Source organism: Petaurus breviceps, unplaced genomic scaffold (genome assembly GCF_028583685.1).
Source record: "Petaurus breviceps papuanus isolate PSGF00001 unplaced genomic scaffold, PetGlider_PUasm1.0 76, whole genome shotgun sequence".
Lineage (NCBI taxonomy): Eukaryota > Metazoa > Chordata > Mammalia > Diprotodontia > Petauridae > Petaurus > Petaurus breviceps.
In genome coordinates this window covers 43169727-43195579 of record NW_027186473.1, presented here as the reverse complement: position 1 = coordinate 43195579, position 25853 = coordinate 43169727, and the positions used below count along the sequence as shown (strand labels likewise).

The 25853-nt window shown below is 36.4% G+C and overlaps 1 protein-coding gene across 1 annotated transcript in view; it reads left to right on the top strand.

Moving 5' to 3' along the window:
- The window catches only part of CLGN (calmegin), an 86014-nt gene extending 62460 nt beyond the window's left edge, over nucleotides 1-23554 (top strand). The window contains exons 12-15 of the mRNA XM_069105411.1: nucleotides 8832-8951; nucleotides 9129-9288; nucleotides 11808-11905; nucleotides 22775-23554. Of these exons, the coding sequence (XP_068961512.1) occupies nucleotides 8832-8951; nucleotides 9129-9288; nucleotides 11808-11905; nucleotides 22775-22855 (459 nt within the window). The 3' untranslated portion in view covers nucleotides 22856-23554. The remainder of the gene's footprint in view (nucleotides 1-8831; nucleotides 8952-9128; nucleotides 9289-11807; nucleotides 11906-22774) is intronic.
- Nucleotides 23555-25853: the final 2299 nt, after the last annotated feature.

Genomic DNA, 25853 nt, shown 5'->3' with positions numbered 1-25853 from the left:
GGCTTCCTTTTACTTCCAAAATCAAATTTAAAGTCTTCTCTTGGCCTTTACATCTATTTATAACCTGGTACTTTCTTATCTTTCCTTTTTTCTTATACCTTACTTCCCTCCATGTATTATGTACCTACAGTTCTTTGAATATCTCACTCTCCCTTCTCTGTATTTAGTACAGGCTGTCCTCCATGCCTGAAATGCTTAATACCTTCTCCATCTTTTTCTAATGCTCATTTTTCCTGAATCCCTTCTAGATTCAGTTAAAATCCTACCTTCTACAGGAAGCCTTTCTCAGTTTTCTCAGTGGTTTTGCAGTGGCCATGATGGACATTTGGAAAAAAGACTACTATAGAGATAATGAAATTTATGTGCTAACTAATATATATATCTCTTATAGAGAGCAAGGAAATAAATAAATTCTTTTCCATTAAATAATATAAATCTTGTAGGGATTTGAAGAAGAGATCTAAGCTGAACATTTGAGGATATATATAATGACATGGACAGTCAGTGTCATGTGACTAGTTAATAATAGCTAGGACTAGAACAGAGGATTCCTGACTGCAACAAAGCACATCCATTGTTTTACCTTACTTGGTAGGTAAATGTATATTCTTTGGCAATTGGAAGATAAATAAGGCTGGAGCAGAGGGTTTTGGTAAGAGAATAAAAGGTTAAGGTTAGCCTATATTACATAAAACCTTGAAAACCAATGTTTTGGGCTAGCCAAATGCTAGTTCTTCAATAGTTTATATTCAGCATTAGAATGAAATGAGACACTTGTAGGTCATTCAACAGTTAAAAAAGGGAGAATTATTTCTCAATAGCAGGAGGAAGAGATTTAACAAAGATAGACTTTTTTTTTTTGGCTTGGCAATTGGGGTTAAGTGACTTGCCCAGGGTCACACGGCTAGTTTTTGTATTAAGTGCGTGAGGACGGATTTGAACTCAGGTCCTCCTGACTCCAGGGCCGGAACTCTATTCACTGTGCCACCTAGCTGCTCCAACAAAGATAGACTTTCAAAATACGTTTAGTTCATTCAGGTCATCCAAGTACCACTGCCTCTGAATTGCTCATCAAAGTCTGACAGCCAAGCATAAAAGGAGCATTTGAGCTCTTTGTGGCAGTTTTGTACTCAGATGGCCAAATTAAATCAGTTATATTTAAGCACTTCAATAAAAAAGTGGACATAGTGTATTCCAGACCAGTGATGAAGTGTCATGTGTTAGCAACAGATAGAAGGACAGTTTGGCTATATCACAGAGTGCAGGATGATAGATGGAGAGTAATGCTTATCAGAGCTGGAAAGATAGATTGGGGCAAAGTTGTATAGAGCTTTACAAGCTAAATAGGATTTTTTTTAATCTCTAGAAGCCATATGAAACTACTGAATTGATTAAATTGAGAGGTCATATTAAGGAAAATTTGAGGTAAGGAGGAGGCTTTTGTCATAATCTAGGGCTTAAACTAAGACAATAGCTGTGTGAATAATGAGAAAAGGTCAGATGCAAGTGACGTTGTAAAGTTTAAAATAACGAGATTTTGGCAATTGATTGGTTATGTGAGGTGAGGGAAAGTAAGGAATCCAAGGCAATGTCAGTATTAAGGGCCTGTAAGAGTAGAGCCTTCCAGTAGTGGTGGTGATGTGATGCCTTCTGTGGGTACCTTTGACAGAAGTAGAGAAATTTAAAAGAGGTGAGGGTTTTGGGGGAAAAATAAGGAGTTTAATTTTAGACACATTGAGTTTAAGATATCTCCTAGATTAATAGGAAGAATAAAAACATAATGATAGGGCATACAATTGAAGTAACTATCCAAGGGCAGTTAGTGATGAGGGACTAAAGATGGGGAAAGACAAATACAGACATATACAATACATATGTACACACACTCACATACATGTGAGTTGGCAGCATAGAGATGGTAGGTAATCCCATAGGAGCTTGTGAAGTAACAAGAGAAAGAGTGCAGGGGAAAAAAGAAGAGGACCCAGTACAGAATTTTGGGGAACACCAGCTAGAGCATATGTTGAGCCATTAAAGGAGACTTAAGTATTCAAACATGTAGAAAAACTGGGAGAGGATAGTGTCACAAAAAAACTCATAGAAGAGAAGAGTGTCTAGGAGAAAAAAAGGGAGTCATATGCAACAAATTGGTTGATAAAGATGAGGACTGAGATGAGATTTGACAATTAAGAGATTATTGATAACTTTACAGAGCAATTTCAACTAAATGATAAGATTAGAAGCCAGATTCCAGAGGGGTTGAGGTGAGGAAGTAGAGGCAGTGATTATAGACAGCTTTTTCAAGGAATTTGGCTTAAAAAGGGAAGAGAGCTGTAGGACAGTAGTTTCAGGGGGATAGTGGAGTAGGGTCTAGTGAAAGTGCTTTTATTTTTTTTTAAACAGTAGGAGAGACAGGTATGTCTGAAGGTGGTAGGGAAGGAACTGATAGATGGATTTTAAAGTTGAGGGAGTGGGATAATTAAGGGTCCAAAAAGCTTGTATGCTCAGAACATTCATGTTTTACAGTGGAAATCTATGCCAAATTAGAAGAAAGAATAAAAATGAGAAAATATGACATGCAATTGAAGAGGAACTGCAATTTAATGAAACTTCAGTTGTCAAAGACATGGTAATTGGGAGGCGGGATGTACATTGGCATAGACTGTCACCATTTTTTAAGGAAGTTTTACACATTTAGTTGAATTTCCATAGCCAGGAATCTGAGCGTAGAAAATTCCTCCATAAACATTTAGTCTACTTCAGGAAGATACCAGAGCTGACTACTTTTTAATGTTACAGTACTAAGAGTGTTAGCATACAATGCATGAGAAAGTTGAAATAACACTAAAGAAAACCTATAAGAGATCTTACAAGAGGTTATACAGTTTTCAAGATATTTGAAAAGAAGGAGGATAGAAAGCCCTTGGGGAAAGTCAGGTTAATTGTAGAATTTCTTAGAAGAAAGCTGTAATTATTGTGTTGCATAACTTTAGGACCAGCTAATTTGAAATGGCACAGTAAATTATCCCTGGAGAGATAATAGATTTATATTTAGCCTAGGAATAGGGAATAGTAGTGGAAAAGGATTTCCCTAAATTTAAAATACTCCTGTCTCCAATATAAATTCTAATTATTTTCTGTGGTAGGGCAAAAGTTTCTATGATTAGGATTTCTCTTTACTGGCTCTTACATGATTTCAAATGCTTTAAAATATTTACCAAACATCATTTCTAATTTTTAATTTTAAAAATGTCAAATACAAGTATTTTTAAAAATTAATATGTCCTTCCCACTACCTCTCTCTTCTAGCAAATAATAAAACAAAAATCAAATCCCTTAATAAAGCTCTACATAGTCTATCAAAACAAATTCCCACTTTAGTTATATGCAAAAAATATGTCTTTATCAACATTTTAAAGTTATGTTTCAGGGATGGAGTCAAGAGGGTGGAGTAGAAGCACAACCTCCCAGTGGCTCCGGCTTTCACCTTCCCCAATCAGTGTAAAAAGGGGCCTCTGAAGAAACTTTGGAGCCGCAGAACCCACAAAATGACACAGAGAAGCTAACCTCTAGCTGAAGACAGCCCGGCAGGTCGGCAGGAGTTGGCTAGCCTGGTGTCTGGGAGCCCAGCAGAGGTTTTAGCCTCAGGGTGGGTCTGACCAGCTGCTGGGCCAGCCAGAGGGACTTCAGATCAGCAGCATCTGTGGCCTTTCCAGAATTATAAACACATAGATGCGAAGGACAAAGTGAGAGGTCAATGCAGTCTGGACTTTGGGACCCAGTAAGTGGGAGTACGTGGCTTAGCCGGGGCACAGCTAGCCAGTGCCACGTGGCACCTTCAGCTCCTGGCCTGCAGAGTGTAGGGGGACCAAGCAACCAGTCTGAGGGGTAATCACTCTTGCTTTAACCTGCTTAGATCTGGATTGCAATCTAGGGTGGAGGTCCTGGGGCATGTATCCAGCTTGCCAGAGCATGTGGAGGCCTCAGACAGGGCACCCATATAATACCTCCGGCAGCTGAGAAAACCCCAGCATTTGGGATGAAAGCTCCCCTGTCTGGTAGCAGAGTCCTACTTTGGCAAAAAGCCCAAGGGTCAAGTGACTGAGGGGCGACATGACCAGGCAAAGGAAATAAAGCGACAAAAAGGAGCAAAGCATGGAACAGGAGGAAGACAGTGAAGTCAGAATTCCTGTACCAAAAGCTTCAAAGGAAAATACGAGCTGGTTACAGGCCATAGAGGACCTTAAGAAGCAGATAAGAGAAGTGGAGGAAAAATTGGGAAGAGAAATGAGAACGATGCAAGAAAATTACAAAATGAGAGTCAACAGCCTGACTGAGGAAAATACCACCTTAAAAAATAGGCTAACTCAAATATCAAAAGAGGCTCAAAAAGTCAATGAGGAGAAGAATGCCTTAAAAAGCCGAATTTGCCAGATGGAAAAAGAATTTCAAAAGCTCAATGAGGAGAATCATTGCTTCAGCATTAGTTTCACTTTTTTTCATTTTTCAAATGCTTTATTAACTTCTGATTTACATCATTCATTTCCACCAAATTTTGAGTTGCAAATTTTCTCCCCGTTTTCCCCCTACCCACCGCCCCAAAATAGCAGTCCACAGGATATCCCCTCCTCTAATCTGCTCTCTCCCATATTTTCTCCTTGTACCCCTTTCGAATTTTCCAGTAGGGCATGGTGGATCTCTATGCCCCAGTGCATGTATATCTTATTTCCCAATTATATATATATATGTATATATGTATATATATAGTATTAATAATATATATAATATTAAATATATATATTTAAACATTTGATTTTAAAACTTTGAATTAAAGATTCATTCCCTTCCTCCCTTGTCACCCCCCCTTACTGGGAAGATAAACAGTTCAGTATAGGTTGTAAATGTGTAGCTAATGCAAAACCACTGACCTGGAAAATAGATGCAGGAGAGATAATTTAAAAATTATTGGACTACCTGAAAGCCATGATCAAAGTAGCAACCATTCTCCAGGAAGTTCTCAAAGAAAACTGCCCTGATGTTTTAGAACCAGAGGGCAAAATAGAGGTTGAAAGAATCCACTTATCACCTCCTGAAAAAGATCCCAAAAAGAAAACTCCTAGGAATATTATAGCCAGGTTCTGGAATTCCCAGATTAAGGAGAGAATGTTACAAGTAGTCAGGAAGAAACAATTTGAATATTGTGGAAACACAATCAGGATAACCCAGGATCTGGTAGCTTCTACACTGAGGGATCAAAGGGCTTGGAATATGATATTCTGGAGGTCAAAGGAGCTGGCATTAAAACCAAAAATCACCTACCCAGCAAAACTGAGTATCATGTTTCAGGGGAATATATGGTCATTCAGTGGAATAGAGGACTTTCAAGCATTCTTGGTGAAAAAAAACAGTTGAATAGAAAATTTGACATTCAGATACAAGAAGCAAGAGAAGCATGAGAAGGTAAACAGGGACAAGAAATGATAAGGAACTTATCAAAGTTGAACTATCAACATTCCTACATGGAAAAACAATAATTGTTACTGATGAAACTTTTGTCAGTATGAAAATAGTTGAAGGGAATAGAAATATATATATATATATACATATATGTATGTTTATATATGAGGGTATATGGGCATATGAATACCTATGTAAATGTGTGTATATATGTTTACAGGTATACATAGAGGGCACAGGACCAATTTAATAGGAAGGGATGATACTTAAAAGGTGAAATTAAGAGTTGAGAGAGGAATATAATGAGAGGAGATGGGGAGAGACAGAATGGGGTAAACGATCTCATAAAGAAGAGGCAAGGGAAAATGGTTACAATGGAGGGGAAGAAGTGGAAGGCAAAAGGGAATGGGTCAACCTTATTCTCATTGAATTTGGCTTGGGGAAGGAATGAAATACACACTAAATAGGGTATCTCACCCTACAGGAGAGTAGGGAGCAAGGGGATCAGAGGGGGCATGATGGAAGGGAGGGCAGGCTGGGGGGGGGAGGGAAGTTGGAAGTATCCACTTTTGAAAAGGGATGGAATCAAAGTAGAGAATAGAATAAGTGAGAGGTGGGATAGGAGGGAGGGAAATATAGTCAGTGTTTTACAATGTATCTATTATGTTATTTGTTTTGCATTAGCTACACATGTACAACCCATACTGAACTGCCTATCTTCCTAGTAAGGGTGGGTGACAAGGGAGGAAGGGAATGAATCTTTAATTCAAAGTTTTAAAATCAAATGTTTAAATATATATATATACATACACAGTATTATTAATACTATTTTACATGTAATTGGGAAATAAGATATACAGGCACTGGGGTATGGAGATCCTTTATGCCCTTCTGGAAATGACGAAAGGGGTATGGGAGTAAATATGGGAGAGAGCAGATTGGAGGAGGGGATATCCTGTGGGACTATTTTTGGGGCGGTGGGTAGGGAAAAATGGGGAGAAAATTTGCAACTCAATTTGGTGGAAATGAATGATGTAAATCAGAAGTTAATAAAGCATTTGAAAAATGAAAAAAAGAAGAAACAGAAAAAAATTAAGTTATATGTTTCATCTTCATTCTTTTGCACTTGTTTATAATTTTGGAGTTTTAAAGTATTTCAGAGGTTTTTTTCCTGTGTAATGTTATCAAAAATTGTTCTCAATATTCTGTTCACTTCACACTACATCATCTCATAAAGGTCTCCTCAGTTTCCTCTGAAATTGTACATAATTTCTTATGGAATAGTAATATTCCATTACTTTTCATATATCACAATTTACTTAGTCATTCCCAAATAAGAGGACAATTCATTGGTTTCCAGTTTTCGGCTGCTATGAAATTAGTTGTTAAAAATATTTTTGTACATTAAAGTCTTTTTCCTTTTTCTTTGATTTTTTTCAAAGATTTTTTTCAGATCAAATCTGATCTTATCTCTCTGTCTGATTTTTTCAGGGGAATAGGCCTTAGTATTGGTATAGCTGGGTGAAAGGGTCTATACAATTTATCTTTCTGGAGAAAGTTCCAAATTCCTTACCAAGAATGACTTTACTGATCCATAGTTCTCCCACCAGTGCTGTAGTGTACTTGTTTTTTTTCCACAGCTCTTCCATTTGCCATTTCCCTCTTCTGTCATCTGATAGTTGTGAGGTAGAATCTCAAAGTTGCTTTAATTTGCATTTCTCTAATTATTACCTTAGATTTCTTCCCCTGAAAACTGTCTGCCTCTTCATATCCTTTCATCGTTTTATCTAATGGGGAATGAACTTTAGGATTATTGATTTGAATGTTTACGTATGTCTTGGAAATGAGACCCATAACAGAAGAACTTGTTGCAAAGATTTTTTCCCAATCACAAAAACTGGAATTTTATGTAGTTAAAATTGTCCATTTCTATAGTCCTATCACTAATTTGGTCATCAACTCTTTTCCTATCCATAAATCTAAAAGGTAATTCTTCTCTAATTTGTTTATGGTGTGACTTTTTATTTCTGCTTAGAACTTATCTTGTAAAAAAAAAAAACTTGTCATATTGTGTGAAATGTTGATCTAAACCTTATTTCTGCCAAACTTCTGTCTAGTTTTCTTAGCAGTTTTTGGTGAAGGTGATGAATGAGCTGTTCCCTGAGTAATTATGTTATTTGGGTTTATCAAACACTGTGCTACTGTACTTGTTTGCTTCTGTATGCTGTGTACCTAATTTGATCTGATCTGATCTCTCTCTCTTTCCTTTCTCTTTTTAAAAATTATTTTAATGATTTCTGCATTGAAATCTGGTAATGATCCTTTTCCTTCTCATTTTTTGCATCATTACACTTGATATGCTTGATCTTTTGTTCTTCATATGAATTTTGCAATTTTTTCTAATTTGGCAGTTCAGTTGATATAGCATTGAATAAGTAAATTAATTTAGGTAGTATTGTCATTTTTATTATATTGGTTTGATTTAACCTTGAGAACTTAATGTTTCTCTGGTTACTTTGGTCTGTCTTTATTTCTGCAGAGAGTGTTTTATAGTTATATTCACAATATTCCCTGGATGAATCTTAGTAGATACTCTCCTCATATATTTCATAGTTTCTGTAGTTACTTTGAGTTTCTCTTTTTAGCTTTTCTTGCTGGGTTTTTGTTGGTTATATATGGGGATGCTGGATTTATCTTACATTCTGTAACTTGAGTGAAGTGATTATCTTAATATGTTAGTTCATTGTCTTAGGTCCTTTAAGCATATGCCATCATAGCAGCTGCAGAAGGTGATCATTTGTTTTCTCTTTCCATTTGCTTATTTCATTACTTTCTTCTTATTTCATTGCTATAGCTAGTTAAATAGTAATGGTAATAATGGTAATATCTGTCTTTTACCCCTGATCGTATTGGAAAGGCCTCTAACTTTTCTCCATTACATTTAATATACTCTTTACTACATTAATCAATTTATTCCTATGATTTCTAGAGTTTTTAATAGAAATGAGTGTTATATTTTATAAAAAACCTTTTAAAAATCTATTAACATGGCTATTATTATTAACATGGTTTCTTATATTTATAATCTTCCTTATATTGATCTAACTAGCATTTCTAGTCCTGCAAAGATTATTTTACGGTTAAATTATGCTAAATTAAATTATATCAAAATAATATTAAAATTTAGTGTATTAAAATTTTTGTAACAGATTTAAAGTTTTTCTTTGTGAGTGTATTGTGATAGAATAAAACACTCCTTTGCTCTCATATTCTTTTACCTAGCTGCCTTGGTAAAATTGAGTGTCTTTATTTTGCTAGAAAGAATTTTGAAGTATCACAGTTTTTTTCTTTTCTTTTTTTTTTTTTCCATGTAGCCTGGTGTATTCACTCAGTTGCTGACTGCTGCTGAAGAGCGGTGGTGGCTTTGGATCATTTATGCTTTGCCAGCAGGGCTGCCTTTAGTATTGATAATTTTATTTTGCTGGCCAAGAAAGGTAATGGAACAGGATTTCTTTACTCACTTTTTTCAGTGTTTAGGAGTTTCTGTTGACTGACCAAGTGACTCATTTAAGTAGCAAACTAAACTTTCTGAAAGATTTTAATAATACTTCATTATTTGTGTGACACACTAATTGCAAGTTATAGTGAAATTAGCTTGTTAACTGCCACAGAAAAAAGATGAAGATGCAGAGTACAAAAAAACTGATATACATAAGCCACAAACAAAGGGGGCACTAGAACAAGAAGTGAAAGAGGAGAAGGCAGCCCTAGAAAATACTACAGACCTGGAAGAGGAAAAAGAAAATCAAGATGATGGTGAAACTGAAAAAGGTATGATGGTAGTATATGGGGAGATATCCATATAAAAAGATTAGTGCTATCTGGTAAGTACTAGTTTTGATATTAGTTATAATAACTTATTCAGATATATAGATCCACCTTAGTTTATAGGCCAAAAGCCAGAGGCACAGGAGGAACATATTTCTCAAAGCAGTTCCAGACATAGTGGTCTGAAAGGCCTTTCCATGGTTTTGATGATGTGGCTGGTGACAGTCTTAGTTGCTGAAGTTGTTCTCTTCTCATTGACCATCTACTGCTTCCTGTGCCACAATTCAATAGGTTTCTGAAGAACAAATGGCAAAGAAATAAGAAGATACTATCTGAGTTGATATTAAAGAACTTAGATCTTATCAGAGGCATCTGTTAGAAGGCTAAAAGGAAATGCATTTTAGATGTCTTTCAGCATTTCAAAGGATCATTTATTGAGAACTGGAGGGAATATCAAAGGCCATCTAATCCATCCCCTTTGATTTACATATTAGAAAAATGAGACCCATAGAGATTTAAGTAATTTACCTATATGATGTAACTCACAGAGGTAGTATCAGAGCCAGTATTTGAACCCAGAATCTCTTATCCTAAATTTTTAGCACACTTTTCATTGTAGCTCTTTGAAAGATTATTATGCAAAATAGTGACTTGACAATTTGTTGGCGGCAGAAGTAGAACAGTGTGTGGAAGTTAGAGACAGATTAAGGAAGTATAAAGAATTGTGAGTAAAAGCTTCATAATAATTAGCATTAACATCTAGGTCTTACATAATTCCAAAAAGGGAACAAGTCGTTTCATATATTAGTGAGTTATCTATTAGTTGGAGGTGTCCAATAAGATGCTAGATAACAACTTGGAATTTTGTAGAGGGGATTTAATGAATTAGGGTGGGAACAGGAGTAGATGACATCTAGAATCTCTTGCAATATTAGCTTACCATGAGGCTATAAATCCCTAGTATTTTGGCTTCCCAAGAGCATGTTACTTGGGTGAATTTCTAGAGATACAAGTCAAATGCCCAGAGGTTCACTCACTTTAATTATTTTCAATTGATTTGTTTATTATATGGGCCTATAAGGGGGCAGGGAAGAGGGTGAATATAATGGGTGTCAAGTAGCCACTGGTTGGGGGGAACTAGTCCTTCAGTGGCAGATGCCCGCCAAAATGTCCATCCCACAGAACATGATTTCTACTATTAAAGGATTGCTAGAATTTTTTTTCCCACCAGATCTTTCCCAAACTAGTCTTAATTGAAGATGCTAGATCTGAACTAAATCCTAGGTCCTAGTGTCTCTCCACAAAAGACTGTGCTGAGTGCTTATAATTTGAAGGAACTTTGTTGCGGTCTACTCTAATATTCTAATCTTGAACATGGCATCAACCTTAATGCCAGTTTTTGGTTTAACTCCAAATGACCTGTCAGATTTTGTTTCAATAGGAACACTTTGGTATGCCTTGAGATTACATACATGCCACATAGTTTACTTCCTGAGATAGATAAAATAGGAATGCAAATATAAAATCAAAAAATATGTGAGGGCTTTATATGCCCTTAAGGTTTTTTCTTTTGTTTGTTTTCATATTAGGGTATTAGTAGACCTTGAAAATGGAAGGGTGTTTAAAGAGGAATTAATTGATTTTTATCGATGTCTGCTGTACTTGAATATCTCAGATGAGCCAGAATTAGGATAAAAGAAGAGTAGCAGATGTTTAAGATGCTAGAAGTAAACAGAGCAGCAGATATGCTAATTTAAAAATTTAATACTTATATATCTAGGAAGGTATTCAAATTCCAGAACACAAATGTTCATAAGTTTTACTTCTAAGTCAAAATAAGATGTACCCTTTCCTCTTATATTAATAATCTTCTATTACCCTTTTAATGTCGCAGGAGAAAGATATGGAGTTAGATCTTGAATTTTGTGTTTTCAAATGGATTTTTCCTTATCTAGTAACAAGAGAAGTTTGTGGTATATAGAACTGGATTCTAAGATTCTAAGAATCAATGGATTTCTAGTTCCTACTTTTGTGTTCATTTTTTCTTTTGGAAAAATCTCTTATTCTTTTTGTTATCCTAATGTAGAAAATTAGTATGAATAATATTTGCCCTATCGGAAAAGTTTTTTTGTGAGGATCATATGATAAAATTATTATGAAGGCTTTTGGAATCATATATATTGTGCACATTCCAGGTATTATTAAGTTGTTTCTGTGAAGAGGTCAGCCATAGGTTTTTTCTCTCCTCCAGTTCATCAAACTCGACAGTTTGATAATGGTATTTAAATCTGTCCTTTAGAAAGTCACCTGATACTTCAAATATGAATAATTTATTTAAAATGTATAACAAAAGTCAATGTTTAACAAAATAAGGGATATTAAAATAAACACAGGAAATTTTTGAATGGAGGGATTTGTTTTTAAAAATGTTGGATTCTTTGTATTTAACCTTATTGTATCTTATTTTCAATAACATATCTCTGAGTTTACAATGCATCATATCTATGACATCTCTATTCTAGAGGAAGATGATGAAACTGAAGAAAAGAGTGAAGAAAATGAAGCTGTGGATGGACAGGAAGAAGGCAGTAAATCCAATAAATCTGGATCAGAAGATGAGGTGAGCTCTTTAATAGGAAGAACTAGTTTCAATTTGATGTGGTCATGGATTCTTTAGAAAAGCCTTAGGGAAAACAATCTGATTCATGTCATATTTTTTTGGTCACTCCTTCTCTTAACAGCATTCCAAGAAGTCTTCAGTATTGATGTCTTTAAGAAAGTCGGGAAAATATTGCAGTTAATATTATCTTAATTCCCAGTGCAGCAGTAAAGAGGCTTAGTCATTGATATATGACTCCTAAAGATACAGTTTGCAATGTAACCATTTTTAAATCAGCAGAATTCTAGTAAGGCATCAGTCCTTATAAGGCTTTTTAAAAAATGTTTTTGATATTAGAAAATCATTTTTCTTTAATGACAGCTGCCAAAATAGATTTGTTCTTTAATATTAATGTTTTAATGGCATATTTTAGGAACATAGATCAATAAGTAGTTATTAAGCACTTTATAGCTAGAGTATTGTTAGGTGTTCATAAACCTTTCCGGGTTTTTGCCCATGAATTTTTGGTATGACATTCATTTTGCCTGGTGGTATAATGGAGAGAGAGAGCTCTGGACTCCAATCAGGAGACACCTGCTCCACTACTTACCATAGACAAGTCTAGCTTATCTTGGCCTTACTTTCCTCATCCAAAATGGTGACAGTAAACCCTCTTTATACCTTTCAGGGTTGTGAGGATCAAAGAAAATAATACCTGTTGTTGTATTTGGTATACAGTATCAACTTTTTTTCAGATGGAATTTCATTAATAATTGAATGTCCTATTTATCTATCTATCTCTCTATCTATCTATTTGTTTGTTTGTGTATTTATTTATTATTTTGCCTTTTGGAGGGCAGTTGGGGTTAAGTAACTTGCCCAAGGTTACATGGCTAGTTTGTGTGTGTGTGTTTGTGTGTGTTAAGTATCTGAGTGATCTAAGTGATCTGAACTCAGGTCCTCTTGACTCTGAGGCTGGCATTTTATTCACTGTACCACCTAGCTACCCCTGAATGTCCTTTTAAATTATAAGTATGATTTCTTGAGTACTTTGAAGTGTTAAAAAAAAAAAGATAATTTTCTGCTGGTATTTTTATTTTTTAGAGATCACAAAAACCACAAATTATGCATTTTTAAATCTTTCCTCAAATTAATAGATATGAAGAGCTACAAGAGAAGTTGTTTTCAATTATGTTTTTGGGTGCAGTCATAATGCCAGTCATAGTGTACATCAGAATTGCTTAGAGTTAGTAGTAAGGCTGGATCTTGGATTTCATTGGCATATGGATGGATCTACTGGTGAGGAAACTTCCTTTAACAATGCAGGCTCACACCTTCACAACTTGCCCAGGGTCAGAGTGATGCAGCTCAGAAGTGTAAGAGGATTGCTTTTATGTGCCACGATGTCTCCTGAAGATTAGAGGCATAGATCTGGGCTCTAAGAATGCAGCAAGTCCACCCTTGTCATTCTGTAGGTGAAGAAACAAGTATTTGAAATTAAGTACTGTTGTAAATTAAAAAGTGAAGTAGCATACTGGTCTAATGGAAAAGTTTCTTGTTCATAAGACTAGCTCTGTTCCCTTTATTTCAGTTTAATAAGAATTGATTAAGTATCTATTATGTTAGCCATCATTGTGCTAGATTTTGGGATACAATAACAAAAAGAAAAAAATCCAAACCCTTGTAGTGCCAATGCAATATTCACAGTGTCCACGGTCACTATAAATATACTTACATAGTGCTTGACCACAAAATATAACAGACTCTGTATAGAAGACAGAAGCAAAACATTTATTCAAACACCAGAAAATTGAATCCAAAAACCAGTAAGCCGATTCTGTCATAGTAAAGAAGGTAATAAGCCACAACAGCACAGAGAACCACACCATCCTTTAGCCTTCCCACAAACCAACACAAGACCAATATTTATTTACTCACAAGTCTATCTGTCTCCCTCAGAAATGTCCTCTCTCAAGCTTTCAAGCTTGCTCTGACTCCCAGTTTCTTGTAGGCTCTCTTCCACTGTTCAGCAAACTCCTCCCACCACAGGTTCCATGTGACTACATTTAGCCTATTAGGGGGCAGGGTTTATTGTCAAAGCAGGGAAGGTCTTCAAATTACTATTACATTCAGCCCCAAGATCGACCTTCCTTCCTTCCTTCCTTCCTTCCTTCCTTCCACAATTGGGGTTAAGTAACTTGCTCAAGATTACACAGCCAGTTATTTTTGTGTGTGGTGCTAAGTATCTGAGCCCAGATATGATCCCAGGTCTCCTGACTCTGGGGCCAGCACTCTTACTCACTGCACCACCTGCCTACCCCCCAAGATCTTTCATGTCCCTTACATAGCAAAAATACGTTAACAATACATTTCATTACATAGATTTAATGAGAGTTTAGGGTAACTGGTGAGGTAACTGGTGTCAACAAAATTTTGCAACAGTGTAACAGGGATAATAGAAAATAAGCACATAAAACAATATCTTAGGGTGGGGTCTTGGGTACAAGCACCTCATCTTTCCCCCCTTGAATGAATGGGGCTCAAAATCTTGGGGTAAGGGGCAAATATCTCTTCTCCATAGCTTCTTCCAGCTGAAATTGGACATAGAGCTGTCCCTACCCCAGGAGGTCCCATTTAAGAGGTTAGTTCTTTAGCTGGCATCCAGAGCTTGATCAACGCCAGGTCCAGGGGCACATCACAGTCATGGACATGGGGTGGCATCCGGCTTAAGCGATCAGGCATCTGCAGGTGGAAACAAATCTCACAAATAAATTTAACAGCCCAAAAGAAACAAATATAGGGTCAGCTGCGCTTCTAGAGTCCATGGACTCACTATCATAGCCTCATTCATTGGTAGAATATATGAGTTAAGTGTACAATTTTGCAATCATCTTCTCCTGAATAAACAATTATGGTATGTCTTTCCCATGTGCTATTATCTCCACAGCCTTTGGAGCATCTTCCACTTTGCCCATGCTTTTTAGCTCCCAATTTTATTGTTAGTAGAACCAAAGTCTTTAGTTACTCTGATAGTTATTTCATAAGGAGGGTTAGTTTTCACAAGGGATATTGTTTCACAAGGAAGAATAATCACTTGAGCTATTCTATCATTTTTATAAAACTGTATGGGTTCTTCAACCAAATTTTGCAATATCACAATAATTTCTCCTTGAATTTAATTAGGATCTCTTACTTCAGCCAATAAATGTATTCCTCAAGCTGCTAAACCTGATTTAGGTAATATCCACCCAAAATGATTTTTAGGGATTCTCATACATATTCTAGTAGAGATGTTTCCTTATTTCTTTTCTATCCAATCAAAAGTCTTCTAAACAATGTAAATCATCTCCTGCTGACCCAGGTGTTCCTGGATACGATGCTGGGACATCTTGCCTCACAGTCCAGTACTTAATATTTGGGATCTTATGTGTCTGCTGTTTTCTAATTTGCAGATTTGGGATCATCATTCTGGCTAGAGGTATACTTTCTCCCAAATGTCTATTATTCAAATCATGTAAAAGAGTGAACAAATTATCTTTCCAATGTTGATATGAATTATTTGAACTTAATTTCCTTAACTGTTCTTTCAATAATTCATTCTTTCAGTTAACCCAGATGCTTATGAGTAATATGGAATGTGATACATCTATTCTATATTGTTTAAAATATAATATCTCTTCATTATTTTGAAATGTGATCCATTATCACTTTGAATCTGCATTGGGGTTCCATAATACAGAGTTATGAGATCTAGAGTTTTATAGGTGTTTTTCTGGGTTGCGTTCTTATAAGGACAAGCCACTAGTACACCTGAGTAGGTGTCAACCCAAGTACATATTAATTTTCATCCTTTATCTTGTGGTTGAGGACCATTATAATCTATTTTCCAAATTTGGGCTGGGACTTTTCTCCTTGCTATCTCTCCAGTTACTACCCAAGGAACAGTTTGTTCTTTTTCCAGTTGACATATATGACATTCCTCTGCTATCTGTTTTAACAATGAATGATCATTCTCATGTCTCATACCTCAGTCTCATGCCCACTGGTTTGTGGCCTGGATTCCTAAATGGCTGGCCATTTGGTGGACCCATTTTGCTAGTACTGGATCATCAGTTGGTGTCAGAGTAGGGACAGTATGTTGAGTAGCAATCTTTGTAGTAGCAAACCTAGACTTGGTTTACCATCAATTTCCCAATTTTGATTTTTCCACATGGGCATCCATGTAGCTAACCCAGTAGCTACCACCCATGAATCAGTAAATATATGACACTGCCCCCCTTTGTTCTGTTTTGATGGCTTGATGTGCTGCCATAAATTCAGCATATTGACTACTTCTACCTATCCCAGTACTTTCCAAAGTCCTTCTTGTACATGGGTTATATAGGCTGCTGTTTTCCAGTGTCTTTTATGGCCCAAATATTTTGCTGTCACATTAGTAAACCATGCTTGTTTCTTCTCTTCATTTAATCCATCATATCTGTCATTCCATTTTAACCAAGAATTATACCAACTGTTGCTTTGGTTCAGGGGATGTATCATTTCCCTCAGTATCGATGTTTGCTATAGATTCATGTAGAGCAGAAACTATCCTTTTGCCTATTTTAGCTCCATTTTGAATATACTATTTCCATTTAATTATGCTGGACTCTTGTGCATGTTCAATTCTGTGAGAAGCTGGGGTACTCATTACCCAGGTCATAATCAGGATTTCAGGCCTTATCATGGCCCAGAGTCAGTTGTTCAGTCTTTACCAAAGCCCAATATGCAGCTAATAACTGCTTTTCAAAAATTGTATATTGAACTCCTGATGAAGTTTCCTAGACCAAAATCCTTTTTTTAAAATTTGTTTTTTATTGATTTTATTTTTAATTGACAGCTCACAAATATATTTTTACATGGACTCTTTTTTTTTCTTTTTGGAGGGCAATTGGGGTTAAGTGACTTGCCCAAAGTCACACAGCTAGCGTGTCAAGTGTCTGAGGCCAGATTTGAACTTTTGTCCTCCTGACTTCAGGGCTGGTGCTCTATCCACTACCACCTAGCTGTCCCCTAGACCAAAATTCTAAAGGTACATTTCAACTTTATTGTTTCTGCCATAAACTCCAGTTTGCATAATAATCCTGTATAGTCACTTGTAATTCCACCAGGCCATTTTGCATAGGCGATAAATCTAGGGACAATTGTATAGCAGCCTTGGCTTCTTAAAAAGTTTTACTCTGCTCCAGTCCCCAGTCAAATTCATATTTCTTCCAAGTAACTTTATATAAGGGTTTCAATATCTGTCCCAGACGCAGTATGTTATGTTTCCAATATCCAAATAATCCTATAAACTTTTGGGCCTCTTATTGCTAGGGATAGGAAAAACTGAATCTTTTGTCAGACTTGCAGGAGAAACTCTCACAGGTCCTAATTGCAATTTATTCCCCAAAATTTTACATTTTGAGCTGGTGCTTGAATCTTTACAGGGCTAATTTCCCATCCTTTGCTTTTCATATGCTGTAGCAGCAAGCACCCCAGCGTCCCCAGGGTGGCTGCTCACACAGGTTCTTGGATCTGCTTTGATAAAGGAAAGCAACTCAAAATGGGTTAACAACCTTACTTTAATCAGTCAGACATATATCGTTTACCTTGTTCAGGGGAAAAAGGTCAGCACCCCGAACTTCAAAGCATACAGGCAGAATTATCAAGACAGAAACAGATCAAGTAGACAGATTTCCAAACTGTCCAACCATTACATCCATACCCAGTCAACATCTGGGTTTTTCAAAGCCAGGGGGGCTCTGGACAACGGCTTTTCAGAATACAGATCAAATCACAGAACGCTTCTCAAAGTGAGCCCCCAAAACAAAGCTACACATCAGGGCTTATATAGCCTTCTCCTGGCTCAGAGAATGTAACAACCTTATTGACTCACTGGCCAATCAAGAAGTATCTACTGAAAAACAAGCCTCCCACCCCAGGCTCCAGGTGCACCTTAGCCTAGGGTCAGGGAAGATCTTTAAAATTTACATTCGCATTACATATGCTCAATAAAAAGTGTTAAATTCTTTTACATTTTTTCCCTGTATCAAAGTATCATCAATGTAATGGGTAAGCTGTACACCAGGTAGCTTTGATTCATGCAAATGTTCAGCCACAGTCCTATGAAATGTGAGAAATGTATACACATGTACAAATTAGGAATTGAAGGAGACCATGAAGAAATTGATAGTGCTCTTTGATTTTGAAGAGGGAGAAAAAACACCAGCTAGGGAAATCAGGGAAGACTTTTCAAAGAATTCAACACTTGAACTGAGCTGCAGGAGCAGGTTCAGAGATCTTAAAGGTGGACTTGGGGAGGGGAGTGAATGCCAGGTATGGGGGACAACTATGTGAACAGACAGGGGGCAGGTGACAGAATGCCAAGTTCTATTGAATAGTAGTAGAATCTACCTTCACTAGAACGTAAAGAGGGACAGAAAGTTAGATGAAATCAGTGTAAGGACAAGATTTGTATTTTTCCACCATAGAGTCCTGGAGGCACAGCTGTCCTTATCTTTGCTAGGTAGCTAGCTACCATGTTTCCCCGATAATAAGACACTGTCTTATTAATTTTTTTGGACAGAAAAACACCAGAGGGCTTATTTTCAGGGGAGGGCTTATTTTAGTGAACATTGACAGCAATTTTAATAAACAGGTAAATGTGAACAAAAAAATGTACCAGCAAGCAAATCACTGGGGAAGAACAGGATGACGCGCTCACTGCTGCAGCTCTGATTGGATGCAGCCCGGAGTGCGGCGTGTGTTTCACCTCGGGGGGGGGACAGTGCATACAGAGGGTACCGTAATGTAGCGTGTAGCGCAGGGGATCACCTTCACTACAGTAGCAATCTCAATAGGGCTTATTTTCGGGGGAGGGCTTATTTTAGAGGAATCTTACACAGTAAGGGGAGGGCTTATTTTCGGGATAGGTCTTATTATCGGGGAAACACGGTAGTACAGTGGTAAGAGCGCTGGACCTGGAGTCAAGAAGATCTTAGTTCATATTTGGTCTTAGACACTTAATAGCTATGTGGCCCTGGCAAGTCACTCCACCTCTTTGCCTCAGTTTCCTTAACTATAAAATGGAAATAATAATAGCAATACCTCTCAGAGATATTGTGAGGACCAAACAAAGTAGTAATTATGAAGTGCTTAGCACAGTGCCTGACACATAGTAAATGTTGACTCTTATTATTTCTAATGTTTTTCCTAGGCTTCTTTGAGCATTAGGGCAATTTCTGTGGGCTGCCTCCAGCCACACAGTAGAAATAACATGGAAAACAGGCAAATGGAAATAGGATGTATTTTTCCCTTGTCAATAAAAAGATTCTGAACAACTTGACTGGTTAGGAGAAGGGACAAGATGAATGAAATTTTAACTCGGGTGTGAGGTAGACTGATAAGTAAAATGTAGAGTGATAGGACCCAGGATGTGGAAGGCAAAGAAGATATTCATTAATTGACATTTCATGTTGTTGTTCTCTCATTCTAAAAGAACTGTAACAATTCTCTGAGAATAGCAAAAAGTGAGAAACAGCAATAGTAACCAGCAATTGGAGCTACAGTGTCAGTTATTTGTGGAGAAAAGCCAAGAGCTCCATAATTCTTGCCAGAATGGCAAAAACATGTGAAGCCAAGCAATAGTACACCATGGACAGAAAATAGTGTGGTGTGAAAGTGTACAAAAAGAGTTGACATGCCAAGAAGGAACAAGGAACAAAGTCCTAGTGGAAAGGAGAAAGAGCGGATGATACAAGGTGGAACTATGGAACTGATGCCTAGAGGAGTGCTTTAGGAACATAGCCGTACCTTGCCACTTACTCACTCAGGTCCTTATCCAAGGTGGTACTGTAAATCCCATGGATTGTGCTGGTTGGAAGAATAAAGTTACTTATGCATATATAGGGGATCTCCAAATATTTTAAGTCAAGAATGCTTTTGGAAGTCCTTGAAGAAGGTAGGGGCATACCAAAGGTTAAGGCAGCTTGATTTTAGTGAACCCAATTCCTTTTTACTTATTAAGAGCCAAAATGCTAGAAGAATATGTGTGTCTTATAAGATTTGTCTCTGTTGGTAAGACATTACATGTTATAAGAACCCTCAGAAAAGGGAGAGAAATTATCTTGACTGTATATGTCCATTGCTTATAAATAAAACCTGGTTTACTTTGATATCTTGCTAGCCTCAGTATTTAAGGGAAACTAAGGGCAGCCATTTGGAGAAAGTGTCATTTACTGATGTTCCCCTAGCTATTTTGAAGGTGAGAACAAGTGACCCCCCCTTTTTTTTCCTAACACCAGTGATCTCTTAATTATAAAATCTAATGACCTCTTTTCACTCTTCATCCTTGACCTCCCTTGATGTATTTCCAGGTCAGTTGTTTTTCCAGTGAGATATTTTACATTTTCCTCTTTATTTTTTCATTCTTTTGATTTTGTTTGATTGCTTCTTGATGTTTCATAGATTCATCAGCTTCCACTTGCCCCATTCTAATTTTTAAAGATTTTCTTCAGTGAACTTTTGTATATTTTTTCCATTTGGCCAATTTTACTTTTTAAGAAGTTCTGTTCTTCAGTGAATTTTTTGGTAATCTTTTTCCATTTAGTCAGGTTCTTCTCTTCATTGGATTTTCATGCCTCTTTTACTATTTGGCCTATTTTGTTTTTTCAGGTGTATTTTCAGTGTTTTTTTATCCTTTACCAAGTTAATTGACTGTTTTTTCACGATTTTCTTATATCAGTTATTTCTTTTCCCAATTTTTCCTCTACCTCTCTTACTTGATTTTTAAAATTCTTTTTGAGCACTTCCAAGTATTCTTTTTGGGTCTGAAAGCAAGTCACGTTTTTCTTTGAGGTTTTGGATGTAGCAGTTTTGATTTTGTTGCCTTTTTCTGAGTTTGTGTTTTGATCTTCCCTACCACCACAGTGACTTTTTATAGTCTGGATCTTTTTTTTCTGTTTATCCATTCTTCTAGCCTATTTCTTGACTTTTAAATTTACATTAAAATTGGCTCCTGCTTCTTGAGTGGAGGGGCCATTGTCCTAAGCTTCTAGTTTAGATAGTTCTGTGGGTGTGTAAACTTTCAGTTGCTCCAAGGATCTAAGGAGAGATGTGTCCCTGCTTCCCTAGGGCTGAAAGATCTGGTCTGCTAGTACTACTCTCCCTTGGACTTTGACCTGGGATCCTTGTATGGGCAGTGCAACAGTCCTACACCCAATGCCAGCAAAGAGACCTCTGTAATCTTATGACAGGTTGTCCAACCCTCTTACCACTGATTCAAGTTACTCCCAAGGCCTGATGCTGGTTTGTTAGTGTGCAGCCTGCTCTGAAGTGGGCTACACTCTCACCCCAGTGGGACAGACCTTTCTTGCTGACCTAAGTTTAGGGAGGCTGAAAATTGTTCACTCTGTCTTTTTGTGGGTTCTGCTGTTCCAGAATTTGTTTTGAGGTGTTATTTAAAGTTGTTTGGTGGGGAATTTGGGAGAGCTCAGATGAGATGATGGCTTTTCTCCACCATCCTGGCCCTACCCCTAAAGTTGTATTTTTAAAGGAATGAGGAATACCTGAACATTTTTTAAGTATCAGAAAAGGCATCAGTAATAGGGAAAAGATAAGAGGTGAGAGAAAGAATGTATGGAAGAATGATAGATAGGACCTGCTTCCAGAGGAATCAGGAAGAATGGGTTCAAGTGTACAAGAAGATGAGCTACTCTTGACAAAGAGAGTGACAATTATTTTTCTGAATCTTACACAAAAGGAAAGAGGACAAGGTGAAGATATCTAGAGTTTCTGGTGTGGAGGTGAGGGGGCTCAGGACTTTTATCATTTTCCTCAGTAAAGCAGGAAGCAAGGTCATCTGGTGAGAGCAAGACTGATTGGGGTGAAGAATTGCTTAGAGAGGTTTTGACATAGCTACTGCAAGAAATGTGATAATCCTAGATGGATAAAAGGTTGCCACAGTGAGGGCACAGTTGCTGTAATGGCATATTCATGATCACTTTTGGCAGTTCATAAGTTGCAGAGGACAAAGTAGATTGTAGAGAAGATCCAGTGTTAGAGATAAAATCATAGTCTCTCTGTGAAAAGGAGTAGCTTTAAAAATGTTTGCCCTATGAACTTAAACCTAATTTATATATCAAAAGGATAGAAAACAGAAAAAGACCAAACCAGAAACCTAAGAGATGCATGTTGGTCTTTCCTGTGTTGCCTTAATTCTTCTATTTGTGCAAGGTCCCATGGTAGCTTGAGGGGCCACCCTGAAGAATCTTACCTTTTGACTCATGTGGAAATGTTTTGCTTAATTTCACATGTATAATCTATCAGATTGTGTACTGTTTCAGGGACGAGGGAAATAAAGGAGAGAGAGAAAAATTTGGAGAGGAAGGGGCATATCTATATAGAAATGACAAGATGTGGAAGTTGATTAGATATGCAGGGCTAGTGATAGTGATGATGGTTGTGACCTTGTGGGGCTTGAAGGATGGTGGTGCCATTAGACATCAGGAGGGAAGTTCAAAGAGGCATGTGTATGGGAAGAAAGCTAATGAGGTCTGTTTTGGACATGTGGAAATTGGGATGCCTCCAGGACATGAAGTTTGAAATGTCCAGTAAGCAATTGGTAATGTGGGACCAGAGCCGAGGAGAGATACTAGGAATAGATATATAGATCTAGAAATTGTTTGACTAATGGAAATTGGCTGCACTATTACTGGGAGTAATAAGTGGCACCCAGTGATGATACTGAGATGGTTAAAATTTAGTTACTTGGCTAATTTGTTTAGTAGTATACTAGTCAGATGTCTTTCAAGATAGTTCATTCATAGAAAAGTGTTTGAAAAAAAATTACTAATATACTTTCTTTTTTCTTAGATGAAAGAAGCTGATGAAAGTACAGGGTCTGGAGATGGGCCAGTAAAATCAGTACGTAAAAGAAAAGTAAGAAAAGACTGAAATACTTGCAAGTTTTTGCAGTTCCTGAAAGAGAAATTTGGCATACCAGCATAGATATGCCAATCACTGGACTTGACTCTTTCTCCTCCTCCTGCTCCCAATAGCCAGTCTCTTTATTCTTCTTAAATTTTCCCTTAGTTGTGTGGTGTTTTAATTTAGAATAAAAGAAAAATGGCAAGTTGAGTAATAGATTTAAGAGCATAATATCATTAGAATTTATTTACTCTCATTTGGAGGTAATTTTAGTTCTTTAAAACATGTGTAGCAAATGAATTTATTCCATCTTCTCCACTGCAATTGGACAGATCAATTTAAGTGTTTCCCATTTAATGAAAATGGCTAAACTACAACATAACTAGTCAAAATACCTACTCAAAAGTGGGATAGGGTTTTTTGTTGTACAGAACTAAATGTAATAAAGTTTTTTTGTGTTTGTATTTGGTTCTCAACAATTCAAAGTATTTGTATATGGCCTACATTTGCCTGGTTTGTGTCATTTTACAGTTATGGTCTGTTGTTAACAAGTGAATTTATTAAATTACTATAAATAAATTACTAAGTAGTAATTTAAGAGGTGCTTCGTTGACAGACAAGTTGACTTTTCTGAGTGTCATTCATGGAATCACTGGTTATTGGTGTAACATATTTTACATTTGAATGCAAAGATGTAAAATTTTATTAAAGAGAATGGTGTACAGATTAATTTTTCAAGCTTTTATAGTTTTGAGCCAGAATGGCCTACTCCTATTGGAAAAAGATTTGCTAAATGTACATTGCTCTTAAAATAGAAATGAAAATAAATACTTTTCTTTAAATTATAACCTTTTCAACAAATAAATTATTGTGGGGAAAGCTTTTGAAAATTTTCTGTTAAGCTAGTCATTCAAGATTAAGAATAAGTCACAACTACACTTGAAACATTTTTTCTGGGGTGGCTAGGTGGCGCAGTGAATAGAGCACCGACCCTGGAGTCAGAAGGACCCAAGTTCAAATCTGGACTCAGACACTTAAAACAAACAAAAAAAAAACTAGCTGTGATACCTTGGGCAAGTCACTTGACCCCAACTGCCCTACCTTCCCCCCTCCAAATAGAAAAGGATAAAAAATAAATAAAAATAAAATTTTTTTCTACTGCCTTTAAAGATTTCAAATCCCTTTCATACCCTGACATTGAATGTTCCCTGAAGTGGGTAGGGGCAGGTATTTTATTACCATTTTAACGTGTTTTAAATTATAAAGTTATTTGTACAGAGTCACATGCTAGCTAATATTAAAATGTCTTAACTACTTTAGGACTTTTTGCTTTCACCTAGTTAAGCCCTTTGTTTATAAAAGGAACAACTGCTTTAACAAAATTTCTTTCTGAAGGACCCTGTACAATTTATTTTGGATTCCTTCATGTTTCCCATGAATTTCATTTTTGTACATTGTTCTTAATTCTATTAATGGGAACCTACTTTGCCTTTTTATTAAATAAGCCAGATTTAGCCCTTTGTTTCAAAATATAAGGTTGAAAATAATTGTCATGTATTAATATAGAATCCTCATAAGAGATGATAGTGTATAGTCAGCCTCTTGATTTTTAAAGGACTTTCCCCAAACTAATTAACGGTCTGGATTTCCTCTAGAGTGTGTTTAATGAAGAATTGCAAATTAAAATCTTTTTCAAAAAGTGAACTTCTACAATCCCTAAGGGATTATTCACATCTAAATTTTGTGGAAGCACTTTTGCTTGACTTATATGCCTTGTGATTTTTTTTTAAGTTTCACCAAAGTTTTATCTGCTTTATTTATAATAGAATTATTCTGATTATAATTTTCTGATTGAGTTAATTAAGGCCTGACTGGAGAGAAAATTCTTAAGTCTTTAAAGAGCCCAGTCCTACATAGTTACTTGGTTCAGTAGTTATTGTCTGTGTACCAATTCTTTTGCAATATAGTAGACAGCCTAACTTGTCATGTTCTTTTATCATTTAAGAATATATAGCTTTTCTTACTAACCTAACTAGCCTTTTTATTTTAAAATGACTTGCATTTCATTCTCTTGTCAAATAAAGGAGTAAAATAAGCACATTTTGCTTTTCTTTCTTTTGAGTTAGCCTTTAAATGAAGGCTTTTTAACTTGACAGGGATAAACCTTGAATTCTTTAAAGAATAGCCTTCATTTCAAGTTACTAACTACAAAAGACTGAGTTTCACCAAAATATGTACTGTTTGCCATGTTATTTGAAATTAGTTTTTACATGTTTATAAAGCTGAATAGATCATTTGCTAAACTTAACCATCACAAATGAAATTTTGGTTAATGGTCCAGTTAATGTACCAGTGTTCTCTGATAAACTGTTAAATTACTTGAACATGTTGTTATGCTGTAGCATTTGTGCACAATTTTTATAACTTTCATTTTTAGTTATAACCTTACCAGAATTACAGAGCTGTATGACCGATAGCTAATAATCATGTTTCTTATAAATTAACAGCATTAATACTTGAACACTAAAACTTAACATGCATTCTCCAATTATAGGTCCCTCTCACCCCTACTGTTTAACAAAGTGCACAGTGACATTTGGGAAGGAAGCTTATTTAACAAGTCCTCTTCATAGACAAACATAATCCCCCCCCCCTTTTTTTTTTGCCACTGTGGTATTTAATTGGCTCTTAACTGTCATCAAAGCTAGCATTTCTTCCTCTCTAGCTCTTCCTAGGGTCCTACTTATTGTTTTAGCAACCTTCTTTTAATACTATAGTGTCAGATCAGTCTTAATAACTGAAAAATGTTTTGCAGTGCACTACTGAATAAATACAAGATCTGTCTTGTAAATTTTTTGAGAGAAATCGAAGGAAAATTTAGTCAAAGACAAATCCATTACATCAGTATATAAAATGTACTTTTTTTTTTCTTTTTGGAGGGCAACTGGGGTTAAGTAACTTGCCCAGGGTCACATGGCGTGTGTGTGTGTGTGTGTGTGTGTGTGTGTGTGTGTGTGTGTGTGTG